At 56.1% G+C, this 22,189-nt stretch overlaps 1 protein-coding gene across 1 annotated transcript in view; it reads left to right on the top strand.

Annotated features, from left to right (window-relative positions):
* The first annotated feature begins 2,470 nt into the window (after window positions 1-2,470).
* The window catches only part of LOC142475799 (talin-1-like), a 68,968-nt gene continuing 49,249 nt past the window's right edge, over window positions 2,471-22,189 (top strand). Inside the window, exons 1-2 of the mRNA XM_075581533.1 lie at window positions 2,471-2,635; window positions 10,324-10,421. Of these exons, the coding sequence (XP_075437648.1) occupies window positions 2,506-2,635; window positions 10,324-10,421 (228 nt within the window). The 5' untranslated portion in view covers window positions 2,471-2,505. The remainder of the gene's footprint in view (window positions 2,636-10,323; window positions 10,422-22,189) is intronic.

The following is a 22,189-nucleotide window of genomic DNA, read 5'->3' as shown; positions in this document are numbered from 1 at the left end:
GGATCTGGTTGGCCAGGGTCTTCTATCCGAGCAGAGTGTGGATCTGGTCGGCCAAGGTCTTCTATCCGAGCAGTGTGTGGATCTGGTCGGCCAGGGTCTTCTATCTGAGCAGTGTGTGTGGATCCGGTCGGCCAGGGTCTTCTATCCGAGCAGTGTGTGTGGATCCGGTCGGCCAGGGTCTTCTATCTGAGCAGTGTGTGTGGATCTGGTCGGCCAGGATCTTAAATCTGAGCAGTGTGTGTGGATCCGGTCGGCCAGGGTCTTCTATCCGAGCAGTGTGTGTGGATCTGGTCGGCCAGGGTCTTCTATCCGAGCAGTGTGTGTGGATCCGGTCGGCCAGGGTCTTCTATCCGAGCAGTGTGTGTGGATCCGGTCGGCCAGGGTCTTCTATCTGAGCAGTATGTGTGGATCCGGTCGGCCAGGATCTTCTATCCGAGCAGTGTGTGGATCTGGTTGGCCAGGGTCTTCTATCTGAGCAGTGTGCGTGGATCCGGTCGGCCAGGGTCTTCTATCTGAGCAGTGTGCGTGGATCCGGTCGGCCAGGATCTTCTATCCGAGCAGTGTGTGTGGATCTGGTCGGCCAGGGTCTTCTATCTGAGCAGTGTGTGTGGATCCGGTCGGCCAGGGTCTTCTATCCGAGCAGTGTGTGTGGATCCGGTCGGCCAGGATCTTCTATCCGAGCAGTGTGTGGATCTGGTTGGCCAGGGTCTTCTATCTGAGCAGTGTGCGTGGATCCGGTCGGCCAGGGTCTTCTATCTGAGCAGTGTGCGTGGATCCGGTCGGCCAGGATCTTCTATCCGAGCAGTGTGTGTGGATCTGGTCGGCCAGGGTCTTCTATCTGAGCAGTGTGTGTGGATCCGGTCGGCCAGGGTCTTCTATCCGAGCAGTGTGTGTGGATCCGGTCGGCCAAGGTCTTCTATCTGAGCAGTGTGTGTGGATCTGGTCGGCCAGGATCTTAAATCTGAGCAGTGTGTGTGGATCCGGTCGGCCAGGGTCTTCTATCTGAGCAGTGTGTGGATCTGGTCGGCCAGGGTCTTCTATCTGAGCAGTGTGTGTGTGGATCTGGTCGGCCAGGGTCTTCTATCCGAGCAGTGTGGATCCGGTCGGCCAGGATCTTCTATCCGAGCAGTGTGTGGATCTGGTCGGCCAGGATCTTCTATCCGAGCAGTGTGTGTGTGGATCTGGTCGACCAGGGTCTTCTATCCGAGCAGTGTGTGGATCCGGTCGGCCAGGATCTTCTATCTGAGCAGTGTGTGGATCCCGCCTGCCTCAGAAGTGGAAGACTGTACTTTGTATAAGGTAGTGACGGTGCAGATCTCCTCAGGGTGGGGAGGAAATGAGGAAGGTCTGAGTAGGAGCGGAAACGTGTGAGGCAACTACAGCCAAGCTGTAAGAATTGTGAGGTCAAAATCCAGGGCAGGATACATGAGGAGGGCCTAACCACACCGGAAATTACATGGGGGCATGACCTGAAGGTCTCCTGGTCTCCAGGTAACATAACAAGGCGCAGAGGGGGTGGGGCGTGTATAGGATATGTAAATTAAATGGAAAAGGGGGAAGGGAAGGGTGGGTCCTGCTCAGCTGAAAATATATATACTTTCTGGAGAGGTGCTGTCTGGGATAAAGAGTTGGTATGTGCAGAGAAAGAAAGATCCCGTGTGATGCACTCAAATCCACTAATAATTAATAAAATACCAATATTTATTACATTCTAGGAAAACAAAAACTCTATTAAAACCTAAATACTAGCGCTTCCCGTACTCTAACCAGAAGGTATAGTGTATATACTGAGACAATACTCTCATCTTCTAACCAGGATAATAATGTTCTGAACATAGTGCAGGGGTGAGCACACTTTTTATGCTGAGCCCCCCTTTTCACCCATGACATTTCTCGTGCCCACCCTGCCTGATGTAATCAAAATCACATGGAATAAACAAACCTTTATTAAACGGTATACAATGTAAATACAAATATGTTTAAATACTTACATATTTCAACAGCTCGCGCTTGCAAAATTAGGCTGTGTGTCTGTGTGTCTGTGTGTCTGTGTGTCTGTGTGTCTGTGTGTCTGTGTGTCTGTGTGTCTGTGTGTCTGTGTGTCTGTGTGTCTGTGTGTCTGTGTGTCTGTGTGTCTGTGTGTCAAAGTTAAATAAATAATTATTTTTATTGTGCAACCTTTTTTTTATTTTAAAAATATTATTTAATTCATTACACACCACACACACCACACACACCACACACACCCCACACACCCCACACACCCCACACACCCCACACGGCATGCGTCCCTCTCCCCCCTCTAGCCTGGTTCTGGTGTAGTTGCACAGCTGACCCCCTCTACCCCCCCCCCGGCCCCTTCTCTCCCCCCCCCCTGGCCCCTTCTCTCCCCCATGTTGCCTGGTACTGGTGTAGTTGCACAGCTGACCCCTCTCCCCCCCTCTCCCCCTCTCCACCCTCCCGCTGTAGGTTTTCCCAGTGGATTGAGCCCGCGTCGCCGCAGACATGGTGGCGTTATCGCTGAAGATCAGCATCGGAAATGTGGTCAAAACAATGCAGTTTGAGCCGTCCACCATGGTCTACGATGCGTGTCGTATGGTCCGAGAGCGGGTTCCGGAGGCGCAGATTGGGCAGCGTGAGTTCCTATCACTGGAGGGGGGAGATCAGGGCACGTAATGGTCACTACGCCCCCCAAATCTGCCCCATACCCACTGAGGCCCAGGCCACCCATCCCTGTGTGTCTGGCCTCTGATTGGCTGTCCTGTCTCCCGTCTCTTACTGTAACGAGAATAAAAACCGGGCGCTTCTTAAACTAAAATGAAACAATATATGGTCTATACAGTGCAAATGACAGTGATATGTAAATTTTAAATATATATCATATAATATGATAAATGACCTCCACCAATAAAAGTGAATACAATGGTGATGTGAAATACAACAAATGAAAAGCAGCTCTACACCCTTTAAACGGACTGTCCAGGTCCAGGTAGATCTTTGGTAGGTGGGTAATTTGAGCGGAGCGCTGTGTGTCTCGTGAACATGAAAGAAAAAATATATAATAGTGCAGATGGTATAAACAAATGAAGTCTCAAGATAACTCTGCAATGGTGGTACTCACAATTGACAATGTCAATATAAGGCGTATCAGAGACACTTCTCTCTCTGATAGGAGCCCTTTAATGGATTCCCCCTCAGAGTGGTGTCTTGATAACGTATCAGGAAGCTTGTTTGTGGTCAGGGTTTAACTCCCAAGGTTTATGTAGAAGAAAAGAGAGAACGCACAATGGTACAGTATGGTCTAAATAATGTATTAGCAGCAATGAACAAACATATGCATGATGCACTCACATTTCCAATATGATATACGTTCGAGGGAGAGGACAGCTGTTGTAGAGAGTGCCGGTGTCTCCAGGAGCGGCGGAGCGCTACCGCGTGCGTCACGTGTATCCGCGTCACGTCCTGTGACGTCTCGGGTTGGGGCGGAAGAAGCTGCCCTGTGTGTCCGTCTCCGTGCCAGCACCTAGCTCCAATGTTCTCCCCAGCTCAGTCACCTCCCACAGCAGATCGATTCTACGCGTTTCGCTGTGGCTTCTTCAGGAATCGGATTAAATCCTGGAGACACCGGCACTCTCTACAACCAGCTGTCCTCTCCCTCGAACGTAAAGCATATTGGAAATGTGAGTGCATCATGCATATGTTTGTTCATTGCTGCTAATACATTATTTAGACCATACTGTACCATTGTGCGTTCTCTCTTTTCTTCTACATAAACCTTGGGAGTTAAACCCTGACCACAAACAAGCTTCCTGATACGTTATCAAAACACCACTCTGAGGGGGAATCCATTAAAGGGCTCCTATCAGAGAGAGAAGTGTCTCTGATACGCCTTATATTGACATTGTCAATTGTGAGTACCACCATTGCAGAGTTATCTTGAGACTTCATTTGTTTATACCATCTGCACTATTATATATTTTTTCTTTCATGTTCACGAGACACACAGCACTCCGCTCAAATTACCCACCTACTAAAGCTCTTACTTTAACGCCTGTATGCCCGCAGACCTGGCCAGTCCCCAGTACTGAGGTGGGTAGGGTTATAACACGCACCCACAGCAGTGAGGGCGTGCCCGGAGTGTGGTATGGCGTTGCCGGGCCTGTAGAAAGATGGTTAGTTATACTTGCAAAGCCTTTGGGGTTCAGAGCAAGGATAGTGATGTCCGTGTGCCAGAGTCCAGGGATACAGAGAGCAGGATCGTAATGTTCGTAAGGGATCACAGAATCCAGGGATCACAGAAGTCAGCAAAGTCGTGTCCGTAAGCAGGGTTAAAGGGCAGGAGAGAGCAGGGTAATCCAGTACAAGCAGAGGTCAAGCCAGGGAGATCCAGGGGTAAGCAGCAGCAGGAACAGAAGCTGGAAAACACAGGAGAGCCAAGCATAGGACTGCACACACAGGGGTAAGCAGGAGCAGGAACAGAAGCTGGAAAACACAGGAGAGCCAAGCATAGGACTGCACACACAGGGGTAAGCAGCAGCAGGAACAGAAGCTGGAAAACACAGGAGAGCCAAGCATAGGACTGCACACACAGGGGTAAGCAGGAGCAGGAACAGAAGCTGGAAAACACAGGAGAGCCGAGCATAGGACTGCACACACAGGGGTAAGCAGGAGCAGGAACAGAAGCTGGAACACACAGGAGAGCCGAGCATAGGACTGCACACACAGGGGTAAGCAGCAGCAGGAACAGAAGCTGGAAAACACAGGAGAGCCGAGCATAGGACTGCACACACAGGGGTAAGCAGGAGCAGGAACAGAAGCTGGAAAACACAGGAGAGCCAAGCATAGGACTGCACACACAGGGGTAAGCAGGAGCAGGAACAGAAGCTGGAAAACACAGGAGAGCCAAGCATAGGACTGCACACACAGGGGTAAGCAGCAGCAGGAACAGAAGCTGGAAAACACAGGAGAGCCGAGCATAGGACTGCACACACAGGGGTAAGCAGGAGCAGGAACAGAAGCTGGAACACACAGGAGAGCCAAGCATAGGACTGCACACACAGGGGTAAGCAGGAGCAGGAACAGAAGCTGGAAAACACAGGAGAGCCGAGCATAGGACTGCACACACAGGGGTAAGCAGCAGCAGGAACAGAAGCTGGAAAACACAGGAGAGCCGAGCATAGGACTGCACACACAGGGGTAAGCAGCAGCAGGAACAGAAGCTGGAAAACACAGGAGAGCCGAGCATAGGACTGCACACACAGGGGTAAGCAGGAGCAGGAACAGAAGCTGGAAAACACAGGAGAGCCAAGCATAGGACTGCACACACAGGGGTAAGCAGGAGCAGGAACAGAAGCTGGAAAACACAGGAGAGCCGAGCATAGGACTGCACACACAGGGGTAAGCAGGAGCAGGAACAGAAGCTGGAAAACACAGGAGAGCCAAGCATAGGACTGCACACACAGGGGTAAGCAGGAGCAGGAACAGAAGCTGGAAAACACAGGAGAGCCGAGCATAGGACTGCACACACAGGGGTAAGCAGCAGCAGGAACAGAAGCTGGAACACAGGAGAGCCAAGCATAGGACTGCACACACAGGGGTAAGCAGCAGCAGGAACAGAAGCTGGAAAACACAGGAGAGCCGAGCATAGGACTGCACACACAGGGGTAAGCAGGAGCAGGAACAGAAGCTGGAACACACAGGAGAGCCGAGCATAGGACTGCACACACAGGGGTAAGCAGGAGCAGGAACAGAAGCTGGAACACACAGGAGAGCCAAGCATAGGACTGCACACACAGGGGTAAGCAGGAGCAGGAACAGAAGCTGGAACACACAGGAGAGCCGAGCATAGGACTGCACACACAGGGGTAAGCAGGAGCAGGAACAGAAGCTGGAACACACAGGAGAGCCGAGCATAGGACTGCACACACAGGGGTAAGCAGGAGCAGGAACAGAAGCTGGAACACACAGGAGAGCCAAGCATAGGACTGCACACACAGGGGTAAGCAGGAGCAGGAACAGAAGCTGGAACACACAGGAGAGCCGAGCATAGGACTGCACACACAGGGGTAAGCAGGAGCAGGAACAGAAGCTGGAACACACAGGAGAGCCGAGCATAGGACTGCACACACAGGGGTAAGCAGGAGCAGGAACAGAAGCTGGAAAACACAGGAGAGCCGAGCATAGGACTGCACACACAGGGGTAAGCAGCAGCAGGAACAGAAGCTGGAACACAGGAGAGCCAAGCATAGGACTGCACACACAGGGGTAAGCAGGAGCAGGAACAGAAGCTGGAACACACAGGAGAGCCAAGCATAGGACTGCACACACAGGGGTAAGCAGCAGCAGGAACAGAAGCTGGAACACAGGAGAGCCAAGCATAGGACTGCACACACAGGGGTAAGCAGCAGCAGGAACAGAAGCTGGAACACAGGAGAGCCAAGCATAGGACTGCACACACAGGGGTAAGCAGCAGCAGGAACAGAAGCTGGAACACACAGGAGAGCCAAGCATAGGACTGCACACACAGGGGTAAGCAGCAGCAGGAACAGAAGCTGGAAAACACAGGAGAGCCGAGCATAGGACTGCACACACAGGGGTAAGCAGGAGCAGGAACAGAAGCTGGAAAACACAGGAGAGCCGAGCATAGGACTGCACACACAGGGGTAAGCAGGAGCAGGAACAGAAGCTGGAACACAGGAGAGCCAAGCATAGGACTGCACACACAGGGGTAAGCAGGAGCAGGAACAGAAGCTGGAACACAGGAGAGCCGAGCATAGGACTGCACACACAGGGGTAAGCAGGAGCAGGAACAGAAGCTGGAACACAGGAGAGCCAAGCATAGGACTGCACACACAGGTTACAAAGAACTATGCAGAGCAATGAGTGAGAGGACAGACAGGGGTTATAAAGGAGGGAACACCAATGGGAGCGAGAGGAGGAGCAGAGGGGGGAGAGAGAGGCAGCAGGGATAGGTGAGGAGGAGAGGAGGAGGAGACAGGTGAGGGAGATAGCTTGTAAAGCATGAGAGGAGGAGCCAGAGGTCTGGGAAAGCCTGCAAGAGGAGCGTGTGCGCGCGCCCTCTGTAAGGTTAGAGTGCGCGCGCCCTCTGTAAGGTTAGAGTGCGCGCGCCCTCTGTAAGGTTAGAGTGCGCGCGCCCTCTGTAAGGTTAGAGCGCGCGCCCTCTGTAAGGTTAGAGTGCGCGCGCCCTCTGTAAGGTTAGAGTGCGCGCGCCCTCTGTAAGGTTAGAGCGCGCGCCCTCTGTAAGGTTAGAGTGCGCGCGCCCTCTGTAAGGTTAGAGTGCGCGCGCCCTCTGTAAGGTTAGAGTGCGCGCGCCCTCTGTAAGGTTAGAGTGCGCGCGCCCTCTGTAAGGTTAGAGTGCGCGCGCCCTCTGTAAGGTTAGAGTGCGCGCGCCCTCTGTAAGGTTAGAGTGCGCGCGCCCTCTGTAAGGTTAGAGTGCGCGCGCCCTCTGTAAGGTTAGAGTGCGCGCGCCCTCTGTAAGGTTAGAGTGCGCGCGCCCTCTGTAAGGTTAGAGTGCGCGCGCCCTCTGTAAGGTTAGAGTGCGCGCGCCCTCTGTAAGGTTAGAGTGCGCGCGCCCTCTGTAAGGTTAGAGTGCGCGCGCCCTCTGTAAGGTTAGAGTGCGCGCGCCCTCTGTAAGGTTAGAGTGCGCGCGCCCTCTGTAAGGTTAGAGTGCGCGCGCCCTCTGTAAGGTTAGAGCGCGCGCGCCCTCTGTAAGGTTAGAGCGCGCGCGCCCTCTGTAAGGTTGGAGCGCGCGCGCCCTCTGTAAGGTTAGAGCGCGCGCGCCCTCTGTAAGGTTAGAGCGCGCGCGCCCTCTGTAAGGTTAGAGTGCGCGCGCACAGGCTGCGTCAAGAGGCGCGCGGAGCGCTGCGGGAGCACCCGCCGAGGGGAGTCTGCAGGAGGTAAGGGGACCGGAGCGGGAGCAGAGGGAGAACGTGAGCGGGGAGTATTATACAGGGACACAGGAGACTGAGGAGGCGCCCGTGCCCTGCTGGGGACGCGCGCAGACGCTGGGAGGGCGTCAGGGACTGCCGCAGAGGGACGGGTGCGGGAGGAGGAAGGGAGAGCAGAACGGGGAGGCAAGGAAGGGACATGAGGCAGGAGGGAGTGCAGCGCCAGGGACACATGGAGGGGAAGGAACCCCCTGAACCGTCACACTTACTCTGTGTGACTGTTTCTCTGGCCTCTGATTGGCTGTCCTGTCTCCCGTCTCTTACTCTGTGTGACTGTTTCTCTGGCCTCTGATTGGCTGTCCTGTCTCCCGTCTCTTACTCTGTGTGACTGTTTCTCTGGCCTCTGATTGGCTGTCCTTTCTCCCGTCTCTTACTCTGTGTGACTGTTTCTCTGGCCTCTGATTGGCTGTCCTGTCTCCCGTCTCTTACTCTGTGTGACTGTTTCTCTGGCCTCTGATTGGCTGTCCTGTCTCCCGTCTCTTACTCTGTGTGACTGTTTCTCTGGCCTCTGATTGGCTGTCCTGTTTCTCTGGCCTCTGATTGGCTGTCATGTCTCCCGTCTCTTACTCTGTGTGACTGTTTCTCTGGCCTCTGATTGGCTGTCCTGACTCTCCTGTCACTGACTGTGTGACTGTTTCTCTGGCCTCTGATTGGCTGTCCTGACTCTCCTGTCACTGACTGTGTGACTGTTTCTCTGGCCTCTGATTGGCTGTTCTGTCTCCCGTCTCTTACTCTGTGTGACTGTCTCTCTGGCCTCTGATTGGCTGTCCTGTCTCTGCGTGACTGTTTCTCTGGCCTCTGATTGGCTGTCCTGACTCTCCTGTCACTGACTGTGTGACTGTTTCTCTGGCCTCTGATTGGCTGTCCTGAGTCTCCTGTCACTGACTGTGTGACTGTTTCTTTGGCCTCTGATTGGCTGTCCTGTCTCCCGTCTCTTACTCTGTGTGACTGTCTCTCTGGCCTCTGATTGGCTGTCCTGAATCTCCTGTCACTGACTGTGTGACTGTTTCTTTGGCCTCTGATTGGCTGTCCTGTCTCCCGTCTCTTACTCTGTGTGACTGTCTCTCTGGCCTCTGATTGGCTGTCCTGTCTCTGCTGTCACTGTGTGACTGTTTCTCTGGCCTCTGATTGGCTGTCCTGTCTCCCATCTCTTACTCTCTGTGACTGTTTCTCTTGCCTCTGATTGGCTGTCCTGTCTCTCCTGTCACTGTGTGACTGTTTCTCTGGCCTCTGATTGGCTGTCCTGACTCTCCTGTCACTGACTGTGTGACTGTTTCTCTGGCCTCTGATTGGCTGTCCTGTCTCCCGTCTCTTACTCTGTGTGACTGTCTCTCTGGCCTCTGATTGGCTGTCCTGTCTCTGCTGTCACTGTGTGACTGTTTCTCTGGCCTCTGATTGGCTGTCCTGTCTCCCCTGTCACTGTGTGACTGTTTCTCTGGCCTCTGATTGGCTGTCCTGACTCTCCTGTCACTGTGTGACTGTTTCTCTGGCCTCTGATTGGCTGTCCTGTCTCCCGTCTCTTACTCTGTGTGACTGTCTCTCTGGCCTCTGATTGGCTGTCCTGTCTCTGCTGTCACTGTGTGACTGTTTCTCTGGCCTCTGATTGGCTGTCCTGTCTCCCCTGTCACTGTGTGACTGTTTCTCTGGCCTCTGATTGGCTGTCCTGACTCTCCTGTCACTGTGTGACTGTTTCTCTGGCCTCTGATTGGCTGTCCTGACTCTCCTGTCACTGTGTGACTGTTTCTCTGGCCTCTGATTGGCTGTCCTGAGTCTCCTGTCACTGACTGTGTGACTGTTTCTCTGGCCTCTGATTGGCTGTCCTGTCTCCCGTCTCTTACTCTGTGTGACTGTTTCTCTGGCCTCTGATTGGCTGTCCTGACTCTCCTGTCACTTACTGTGTGACTGTTTCTCTGGCCTCTGATTGGCTGTCCTGACTCTCCCGTCTCTTACTCTGTGTGACTGTTTCTCTGGTTTCTGATTGGCTGTCCTGTTTCTCTGGCCTCTGATTGGCTGTTCTGTCTCCCGTCACTTACTCTGTGTGACTGTTTCTCTGGTTTCTGATTGGCTGTCCTGTTTCTCTGGCCTCTGATTGGCTGTTCTGTCTCCCGTCACTTACTCTGTGTGACTGTTTCTCTGGTTTCTGATTGGCTGTCCTGTCTCTCCTGTCACTGACTGTGTGACTTTTTCTCTGGCCTCTGATTGGCTGTCCTGTCTCTCCTGTCACTATGTGACTGTTTCTCTGGCCTCTGATTGGCTGTCCTGTTTCTCTGGCCTCTGATTGGCTGTCCTGTTTCTCTGGCCTCTGATTGGCTGGTCCCCATTAGCTTTGACTGTTTTTTTGTGTACTTTTTTTCAGCCAATGACTTCGGCCTCTTCCTGTCGGATGAGGATCCTAAGAAAGGGATCTGGCTGGAGGCAGGAAAAGCTCTGGATTATTATATGCTGCGTAATGGGGTGAGACATCTGTCATACCCCCACAGGCCCCCAGTGTGTGCCCACCAGGCACTGCCCCTAATACCCACCAGGCACTGCCCCTAATACCCACCAGGCACTGCCCCTAATACCCACCAGGCACTGCCCCTAATACCCACCAGGCACTGCCCCTAATACCCACCAGGCACTGCCCCTAATACCCACCAGGCACTGCCCCTAATACCCACCAGGCACTGCCCCTAATACCCACCAGGCACTGCCCCTAATACCCACCAGGCACTGCCCCTAATACCCACCAGGCACTGCCCCTAATACCCACCAGGCACTGCCCCTAATACCCACCAGGCACTGCCCCTAATACCCACCAGGCACTGCCCCTAATACCCACCAGGCACTGCCCCTAATACCCACCAGGCACTGCCCCTAATACCCACCAGGCACTGCCCCTAATACCCACCAGGCACTGCCCCTAATACCCACCAGGCACTGCCCCTAATACCCACCAGGCACTGCCCCTAATACCCACCAGGCACTGCCCCTAATACCCACCAGGCACTGCCCCTAATACCCACCAGGCACTGCCCCTAATACCCACCAGGCACTGCCCCTAATACCCACCAGGCACTGCCCCTAATACCCACCAGGCACTGCCCCTAATACCCACCAGGCACTGCCCCTAATACCCACCAGGCACTGCCCCTAATACCCACCAGGCACTGCCCCTAATACCCACCAGGCACTGCCCCTAATACCCACCAGGCACTGCCCCTAATACCCACCAGGCACTGCCCCTAATACCCACCAGGCACTGCCCCTAATACCCACCAGGCACTGCCCCTAATACCCACCAGGCACTGCCCCTAATACCCACCAGGCACTGCCCCTAATACCCACCAGGCACTGCCCCTAATACCCACCAGGCACTGCCCCTAATACCCACCAGGCACTGCCCCTAATACCCACCAGGCACTGCCCCTAATACCCACCAGGCACTGCCCCTAATACCCACCAGGCACTGCCCCTAATACCCACCAGGCACTGCCCCTAATACCCACCAGGCACTGCCCCTAATACCCACCAGGCACTGCCCCTAATACCCACCAGGCACTGCCCCTAATACCCACCAGGCACTGCCCCTAATACCCACCAGGCACTGCCCCTAATACCCACCAGGCACTGCCCCTAATACCCACCAGGCACTGCCCCTAATACCCACCAGGCACTGCCCCTAATACCCACCAGGCACTGCCCCTAATACCCACCAGGCACTGCCTCTAATACCCACCAGGCACTGCCCCTAATACCCACCAGGCACTGCCCCTAATACCCACCAGGCACTGCCCCTAATACCCACCAGGCACTGCCCCTAATACCCACCAGACACTGCCCCTAATACCCACCAGGCACTGCCCCTAATACCCACCAGGCACTGCCCCTAATACCCACCAGGCACTGCCCCTAATACCCACCAGGCACTGCCCCTAATACCCACCAGGCACTGCCCCTAATACCCACCACGCACTGCCCCTAATACCCACCACGCACTGCCCCTAATACCCACCACGCACTGCTCCACCTGGCACTGCCCCTAATACCCACCACGCACTGCTCCACCTGGCACTGCCCCTCTTGCCCACCTGGCACTGCCCCTCTTGCCCACCTGGCACTGCCCCTCTTGCCCACCTGGCACTGCCCCTCTTGCCCACCTGGCACTGCCCCTCTTGCCCACCTGGCACTGCCCCTCTTGCCCACCTGGCACTGCCCCTCTTGCCCACCTGGCACTGCCCCTCTTGCCCACCTGGCACTGCCCCTCTTGCCCACCTGGCACTGCCCCTCTTGCCCACCTGGCACTGCCCCTCTTGCCCACCACGCACTGCTCCACCTGGCACTGCCCCTCTTGCCCACCTGGCACTGCCCCTCTTGCCCACCTGGCACTGCCCCTCTTGCCCACCTGGCACTGCCCCTCTTGCCCACCTGGCACTGCCCCTCTTGCCCACCTGGCACTGCCCCTCTTGCCCACCTGGCACTGCCCCTCTTGCCCACCAGGCACTGCCCCTAATACCCACCAGGCACTGCCCCTAATACCCACCAGGCACTGCCCCTAATACCCACCACGCACTGCCCCTAATACCCACCACGCACTGCTCCACCTGGCACTGCCCCTAATACCCACCACGCACTGCTCCACCTGGCACTGCCCCTCTTGCCCACCTGGCACTGCCCCTCTTGCCCACCTGGCACTGCCCCTCTTGCCCACCTGGCACTGCCCCTCTTGCCCACCTGGCACTGCCCCTCTTGCCCACCTGGCACTGCCCCTCTTGCCCACCTGGCACTGCCCCTCTTGCCCACCTGGCACTGCCCCTCTTGCCCACCTGGCACTGCCCCTCTTGCCCACCTGGCACTGCCCCTCTTGCCCACCTGGCACTGCCCCTCTTGCCCACCTGGCACCTCCCCTCTTGCCCACCTGGCACTGCCCCTCTTGCCCACCTGGCACCGCTCCTCTTGACCACCTGGCACCGCCCCTCTTGCCCACCTGGCACCGCCCCTCTTGACCACCTGGCACCGCCCCTCTTGCCCACCTGGCACCGCCCCTCTTGCCCACCTGGCACCGCCCCTCTTGCCCACCTGGCACCGCCCCTCTTGCCCACCGCCCCTCCTGCCCTCTTGCCCACCGCCCCTCCTGCCCACCTGGCACTGCCCCTCCTGCCCACCTGGCACTGCCCCTCCTGCCCACCTGACACTGCCCCTCCTGCCCACCTGGCACTGCCCCTGTCACAGGAGACCAGGCTGTTTTACACTTTTTTTTAACAGGATCATACATTGAGCAAAACAGGTAAATGAAATAAATTGTATATTTATTCACAGGAAAAGGCAAACACACAATGTTACACAAACTACTTAAGAAAAGACACACTTAATTGGGAACTAGAAAAAACTAGACTCTCTCTAAGTGCAGGGAATCTTACATAAGGATTTCCCCCTGACTGAGACTTAGCCTGCAATGTCCTAGAACTGAAATCAGCCCGCAGTTCCAGACGCCAGCGCTCCCCTCTCTCCAGAGGGCTGGATTTTAACTCGCTGGACTTGGTGCTTACAATCTACAAATCTGATTGGTTCACAGGTTTATAATCTTCTGAGTTTTCTTCAGAGACCCCTGCAGCCAATCCGGGTGTGGCAACATGTCCCACCAGCCAATCAGAGCGGGGCTCATCTGGCTGATGATGTCAGAGGCAGGGGGCGTGTTGAGCGGGTTCGGAACGGCCCGTGGGGGGGACAAATATTCTGGCCAATAGGAAAAGCGCCTACGATCGCCATCTTTTCCCTTGCCAGCCCATTGCCTCCCGCTGGGCTTGCGGCAGTGACTCTAGCAGACCAGAGGTTCCCCCCACCAGGGAGGTTCTTTTTTCCGGACCCAGTACTCCGCCCTGCCCCATCCACTTAGCACCCCGACACCTCTCAGCATCCCGTCTCCTCTCTTTCACGTACAGATTCTATGCAGACTTGCTGGCACCTTAACCATACGCCCAGGCTGGCTGCATAGAGCAGGCTGCACAACTCCAGTCCTCGAGGGCCGCAAACAGGCCAGGTTTTCAGGATATCCCTACTTCAGCACAGCCGGCGCTATTAGTGGCTCAGTATGGCTGAACCACTAATTGAACCAGCTGTGCTGAAGTAGGGAAATCCTGAAAACCTGGCCTGTTTGCGGCACTCGAGGACTGCAGTTGTGCAGGCCTGGCATAGCGCCTTATAGTAAATGTAAAAAACACCATAAGGCATACTTTATTACAGCATACATATTGGGGTACCTCATATTCGGTTGGGGCACCCACAAAACCAATACAGGTTCTGGGACACCTTGGCACTAACTGGGGTACCCCCCTTAACCTAGGGATTCCCTCAGCAATACAGACACTTTTCATCCCTGTGCCCCATTTTTCTGTGCACACAGCAAATATATACGTAACACACTTTGCTAATAAAATACACACTTTAACAACCCTAAGCCTGCCTGGTATGGGGAATACAATAAAAAGCTGCACGTTCTTTTTCTCCAGCCATGTTCCCCACACACTATTGCAGAGACTTAGTATGGTTTCTAAGAATCCCCTCACACCCTTATATGTATGATTGTCGCACCCCAGTACCCCTATACAGGTTCTGGGTAACCTGTGCATTTATTGGGTATCCAAATTAACCTAGGGACCCTTTGACTTTTTCAGGGACACCTCACATCCCTATGCCCCTTTTACCTTTCTGGGCTGTGCTGAAGCAGGGTACCCTAGTGGTGAGTCGTGAAAGCGTTTTCAAGGGTAGATATTGCTGGGACAATGTGCTTCATGTATCCGGGAATCGGGCATTATTCCTGGGTACATTTTTAGTTGAACCGACCACTCTGGACCACCGGCCATTGACAACAATGTCTGCAAAACCCCCCTTAAAACTCATCCCCCATAAATCCCCGCTCGCTGGCACGCCTGGAAACTCATACCCCATAAATCCCCGCTCGCTGGCACGCCCGGAAACTCATACCCCATAAATCCCTGCTCGCTGGCACGCCCGGAAACTCATACCCCATAAATCCCTGCTCGCTGGTACGCCTGGAAACGCATCCCCCATAAATCCCTGCTCGCTGGCATGCCTGGAAACGCATACCCCATAAATCCCTGCTCGCTGGTACGCCTGGAAACGCATACCCCATAAATCCCTGCTCGCTGGCACGCCCGGAAACTCATACCCCATAAATCCCTGTTCGCTGGCACGCCCGGAAACACATACCCCATAAATCCCTGCTCGCTGGCACGCCTGGAAACGCATACCCCATAAATCCCTGCTCGCTGGTACGCCTGGAAACGCATACCCCATAAATCCCTGCTCGCTGGCACGCCTGGAAACTCATCCCCCAGCACAAACCCTGCTCGCTGGCACGCCCGGAAACTCATACCCCATAAATCCCTGCTCGCTGGCACGCCCGGAAACTCATACCCCATAAATCCCTGCTCGCTGGCACGCCTGGAAACTCATACCCCATAAATCCCTGCTCGCTGGCACGCCTGGAAACTCATACTCCATAAATCCCTGCTCGCTGGCACGCCCAGAAACGCATACCCCATAAATCCCTGCTCGCTGGCACGCCTGGAAACTCATACCCCATAAATCCCTGCTCGCTGGCACGCCTGGAAACGCATACCCATAAATCCCTGCTCGCTGGCACGCCCGGAAACGCATTCCCCATAAATCCCTGCTCGCTGGCACGCCCGGAAACACATACCCCATAAATCCCTGCTCGCTGGCACGCCTGGAAACTCATACCCCATAAATCCCTGCTCGCTGGCACGCCCGGAAACTCATCCCCCAGCACAAACCCTGCTCGCTGGCACGCCTGGAAACTCATACCCCATAAATCCCTGCTCGCTGGCACGCCTGGAAACTCATACCCCATAAATCCCTGCTCGCTGGCACGCCCGGAAACTCATACTCCATAAATCCCTGCTCGCTGGCACGCCTGGAAACTCATACCCCATAAATCCCTGCTCGCTGGCACGCCCGGAAACGCATTCCCCATAAATCCCTGCTCGCTGGCACGCCTGGAAACTCATACCCCATAAATCCCTGCTCGCTGGCACGCCCGGAAACACATACCCCATAAATCCCTGCTCGCTGGCACGCCTGGAAACTCATACCCCATAAATCCCTGCTCGCTGGCACGCCTGGAAACGCATCCCCCATAAATCCCTGCTCGCTGGCACGCCCGGAAACACATACCCCATAAATCCCTGCTCGCTGGCACGCCTGGAAACGCATACCCCATAAATCCCTGCTCGCTGGCACGCCCGGAAACTCATCCCCCAGTAATCCCTGCTCGCTGGCACGCCTGGAAACACATACCCCATAAATCCCTGCTCGCTGGCACGTCCGGAAACTCCTCCCCCAGCAATCCCTGCTCGCTGGCACGCCTGGAAACGCGTACCCCATAAATCCCTGCTCGCTGGCACGCCCGGAAACACATACCCCATAAATCCCTGCTCGCTGGCACGCCCGGAAACTCATCCCCCAGTAATCCCTGCTCGCTGGCACGCCTGGAAACGCGTACCCCATAAATCCCTGCTCGCTGGCACGTCCGGAAACGCATTCCCCATAAATCCCTGCTCGCTGGCACGCCTGGAAACGCATACCCCATAAATCCCTGCTCGCTGGCACGCCCGGAAACTCATACCCCATAAATCCCTGCTCTCTGGCACGCCTGGAAATTCGTACCCCATAAATCCCTGCTCACTGGCACGCCTGGAAACTCATCCCCTATAAATCCCTGCTCGCTGGCACGCCTGGAAACTCATCCCCCATAAATCCCTGCTCGCTGGCACGCCTGGAAACTCATCCCCCATAAATCCCTGCTCGCTGGCACGCCCGGAAACTCATACCCCATAAATCCCTGCTCGCTGGCACGCCCGGAAACTCATACCCCATAAATCCCTGCTCGCTGGCACGCCCGGAATCTCATACCCCATAAATCCCTGCTCGCTGGCACGCCCGGAAACGCATACCCCATAAATCCCTGCTCGCTGGCACGCCTGGAAACTCATACCCCATAAATCCCTGCTCGCTGGCACGCCTGGAAACGCATACCCATAAATCCCTGCTCGCTGGCACGCCTGGAAACTCATACCCCATAAATCCCTGCTTGCTGGCATGCCCGGAAACTCATACCCCATAAATCCCTGCTCGCTGGCACGCCTGGAAACTCATCCCCCATAAATCCCTGCTCGCTGGTACGCCCGGAAACTCATACCCCATAAATCCCTGCTCGCTGGCATGCCTGGAAACGCATACTCCATAAATCCCTGCTCGCTGGCACGCCCGGAAACACATACCCCATAAATCCCTGCTCGCTGGCACGCCTGGAATCTCATCCCCCATAAATCCCTGCTTGCTGGCACGCCTGGAAACTCATACCCCATAAATCCCTGCTCGCTGGCACGCCCGGAAACTCATCCCCCATAAATCCCTGCTCGCTGGCACGCCCGGAAACTCATCCCCCAGCAATCCCTGCTCGCTGGCACGCCCGGAAACGCATACCCCATAAATCCCTGCTCGCTGGCACGCCCGGAAACGCATGCCCTATAAATCCCTGCTCGCTGGCACGCCCGGAAACTCATACCCCATAAATCCCTGCTCTCTGGCACGCCCGGAAACTCATACCCCATAAATCCCTGCTCTCTGGCACGCCCGGAAACTCATACCCCATAAATCCCTGCTCGCTGGCACTCCTGGAAACGCATACCCCATAAATCCCTGCTCGCTGGCACGCCTGGAAACGCATACCCCATAAATCCCTGCTCGCTGGCACGCCCGGAAACTCATCCCCCATAAATCCCTGCTCGCTGGCACGCCTGGAAACTCATCCCCCATAAATCCCTGCTCGCTGGCACGCCCGGAAACTCATACCCCATAAATCCCTGCTCGCTGGTACGCCTGGAAACGCATCCCCCATAAATCCCTGCTCGCTGGCACGCCCGGAAACGCATACCCCATAAATCCCTGCTCGCTGGCACGCCCGGAAACTCATACCCCATAAATCCCTGCTCGCTGGCACGCCTGGAAACGCATACCCCATAAATCCCTGCTCGCTGGCACGCCCGGAAACTCATACCCCATAAATCCCTGCTCGCTGGCACGCCTGGAAATTCGTACCCCATAAATCCCTGCTCGCTGGCACGCCTGGAAACTCATCCCCCATAAATCCCTGCTTGCTGGCACGCCTGAAAACTCATCCCCCATAAATCCCTGCTCGCTGGCACGCCCGGAAACGCATACCCCATAAATCCCTGCTCGCTGGCACGCCCGGAAACTCATACCCCATAAATCCCTGCTCGCTGGCACGCCCGGAAACGCATACCCCATAAATCCCTGCTCGCTGGTACGCCTGGAAACGCATACCCCATAAATCCCTGCTCGCTGGCACGCCTGAAAATGCATCCCCCATAAATCCCTGCTCGCTGGCACGCCCGGAAACTCATCCCCCAGCACAATCCCTGCTCGCTGGCACGCCTGGAAACTCATCCCCCAGCAATCCCTGCTCGCTGGCACGCCTGGAAACGCATACCCCATAAATCCCTGCTCGCTGGCACGCCCGGAAACTCATCCCCCAGCAATCCCTGCTCGCTGGCACACCCGGAAACTCCTCCCCCAGCACAATCCCTGCTCGCTGGCACGCCCGGAAACGCGTACCCCATAAATCCCTGCTCGCTGGCACGCCTGGAAACGCATACCCCATAAATCCCTGCTCGCTGGCACGCCCGGAAACTCATACCCCATAAATCCCTGCTCGCTGGCACGCCCGGAAACGCATACCCCATAAATCCCTGCTCGCTGGCACGCCCGGAAACCCATACCCTATAAATCCCTGCTCGCTGGCACGCCGGGAAACACATACCCCATAAATCCCTGCTCGCTGGCACGCCTGGAAACGCATACCCCATAAATCCCTGCTCGCTGGCACGCCCGGAAACTCATACCCCATAAATCCCTGCTCGCTGGCACGCCCGGAAACTCATACCCCATAAATCCCTGCTTGCTGGCACGCCTGGAAACTCATACCCCATAAATCCCTGCTCGCTGGCACGCCTGGAAACGCATACCCCATAAATCCCTGCTCGCTGGCACGCCTGGAAACTCATACCCCATAAATCCCTGCTCGCTGGCACGCCCGGAAACTCATCCCCCATAAATCCCTGCTCGCTGGCACGCCCGGAAACTCATACCCCATAAATCCCTGCTCGCTGGCACGCCCGGAAACTCATCCCCCATAAATCCCTGCTCGCTGGCACGCCTGGAAACTCATCCCCCATAAATCCCTGCTCGCTGGCATGCCTGGAAACTCATACCCCATAAATCCCTGCTCGCTGGCACGCCCGGAAACACAAACCCCATAAATCCCTGCTCGCTGGCTCGCCTGGAAACGCATACCCCATAAATCCCTGCTCGCTGGCATGCCTGGAAACGCATACCCCATAAATCCCTGCTCGCTGGCACGCCCGGAAACTCATACCCCATAAATCCCTGCTCGCTGGCACGCCTGGAAACTCATACCCCATAAATCCCTGCTCGCTGGCACGCCTGGAAACTCATCCCCCATAAATCCCTGCTCGCTGGTACGCCCGGAAACTCATACCCCATAAATCCCTGCTCGCTGGCATGCCTGGAAACGCATACTCCATAAATCCCTGCTCGCTGGCACGCCCGGAAACACATACCCCATAAATCCCTGCTCGCTGGCACGCCTGGAATCTCATCCCCCATAAATCCCTGCTTGCTGGCACGCCTGGAAACTCATACCCCATAAATCCCTGCTCGCTGGCACGCCCGGAAACTCATCCCCCATAAATCCCTGCTTGCTGGCACGCCTGGAATCTCATCCCCCATAAATCCCTGCTTGCTGGCACGCCTGGAAACTCATACCCCATAAATCCCTGCTCGCTGGCACGCCCGGAAACGCATACCCCATAAATCCCTGCTCGCTGGCACGCCCGGAAACTCATACCGCATAAATCCCTGCTCTCTGGCACGCCCGGAAACTCATACCCCATAAATCCCTGCTCTCTGGCACGCCCGGAAACTCATACCCCATAAATCCCTGCTCGCTGGCATGCCCGGAAACTCATACCCCATAAATCCCTGCTCGCTGGCACGCCCGGAAACACATACCCCATAAATCCCTGCTCGCTGGCACGCCTGGAAACGCATACCCCATAAATCCCTGCTCGCTGGCACGCCTGGAAACGCATACCCCATAAATCCCTGCTCGCTGGCACGCCTGGAAACTCATCCCCCATAAATCCCTGCTCGCTGGCACGCCCGGAAACTCATACCCCATAAATCCCTGCTCGCTGGCACGCCTGGAAACGCATCCCCCATAAATCCCTGCTCGCTGGCACGCCCGGAAACGCATACCCCATAAATCCCTGCTCGCTGGCACGCCTGGAAACGCATACCCCATAAATCCCTGCTCGCTGGCACGCCCGGAAACTCATACCCCATAAATCCCTGCTCGCTGGCACGCCTGGAAACGCATACCCCATAAATCCCTGCTCGCTGGCACGCCCGGAAACTCATACCCCATAAATCCCTGCTCGCTGGCACGCCTGGAAATTCGTACCCCATAAATCCCTGCTCGCTGGCACGCCTGAAAACTCATCCCCCATAAATCCTTGCTCGCTGGCACGCCCGGAAACTCATACCCCATAAATCCCTGCTCGCTGGCACGCCCGGAAACTCATACCCCATAAATCCCTGTTCGCTGGCACGCCCGGAAACACATACCCCATAAATCCCTGCTCGCTGGCACGCCTGGAAACGCATACCCCATAAATCCCTGCTCGCTGGCACGCCCGGAAACGCATACCCCATAAATCCCTGCTCGCTGGTACGCCTGGAAACGCATACCCCATAAATCCCTGCTCGCTGGCACGCCTGAAAATGCATACCCCATAAATCAATGCTCGCTGGCACGCCCGGAAACTCATCCCCCATAAATCCCTGCTCGCTGGCACGCCCGGAAACTCATCCCCCAGCACAATCCCTGCTCGCTGGCACGCCTGGAAACTCATCCCCCAGCAATCCCTGCTCGCTGGCACGCCTGGAAACGCATACCCCATAAATCCCTGCTCGCTGGCACGCCCGGAAACTCCTCCCCCAGCACAATCCCTGCTCGCTGGCACGCCCGGAAACTCATCCCCCAGCAATCCCTGCTCGCTGGCACACCCGGAAACTCCTCCCCCAGCACAATCCCTGCTCGCTGGCACGCCCGGAAACGCGTACCCCATAAATCCCTGCTCGCTGGCACGCCTGGAAACGCATACCCCATAAATCCCTGCTCGCTGGCACGCCCGGAAACTCATACCCCATAAATCCCTGCTCGCTGGCACGCCCGGAAACGCATACCCCATAAATCCCTGCTCGCTGGCACGCCCGGAAACCCATACCCTATAAATCCCTGCTCGCTGGCACGCCGGGAAACACATACCCCATAAATCCCTGCTCGCTGGCACGCCTGGAAACGCATACCCCATAAATCCCTGCTCGCTGGCACGCCCGGAAACTCATACCCCATAAATCCCTGCTCGCTGGCACGCCCGGAAACTCATACCCCATAAATCCCTGCTCGCTGGCACGCCTGGAAACTCATACCCCATAAATCCCTGCTCGCTGGCACGCCTGGAAACGCATACCCCATAAATCCCTGCTCGCTGGCACGCCTGGAAACTCATACCCCATAAATCCCTGCTCGCTGGCACGCCCGGAAACTCATCCCCCATAAATCCCTGCTCGCTGGCACGCCCGGAAACTCATACCCCATAAATCTCTGCTCGCTGGCACGCCCGGAAACTCATCCCCCATAAATCCCTGCTCGCTGGCACGCCTGGAAACTCATCCCCCATAAATCCCTGCTCGCTGGCATGCCTGGAAACGCATACCCCATAAATCCCTGCTCGCTGGCATGCCTGGAAACGCATACCCCATAAATCCCTGCTCGCTGGCACGCCCGGAAACGCATACCCCATAAATCCCTGCTCGCTGGCACGCCTGGAAACTCATACCCCATAAATCCCTGCTCGCTGGCACGCCCGGAAACTCATACCCCATAAATCCCTGCTCGCTGGCACGCCCGGAAACTCATCCCCCATAAATCCCTGCTCGCTGGCACGCCCGGAAACTCATACCCCATAAATCCCTGCTCGATGGCACGCCCGGAAACTCATCCCCCATAAATCCCTGCTCGCTGGCACGCCCGG

Source organism: Ascaphus truei, unplaced genomic scaffold (assembly GCF_040206685.1).
Source record: "Ascaphus truei isolate aAscTru1 unplaced genomic scaffold, aAscTru1.hap1 HAP1_SCAFFOLD_1390, whole genome shotgun sequence".
In the NCBI taxonomy this organism is placed as follows: Eukaryota; Metazoa; Chordata; class Amphibia; order Anura; family Ascaphidae; genus Ascaphus; species Ascaphus truei.
Note: the sequence above shows the minus strand (reverse complement) of the source record. Positions and strands in the feature narration are given on the sequence as shown.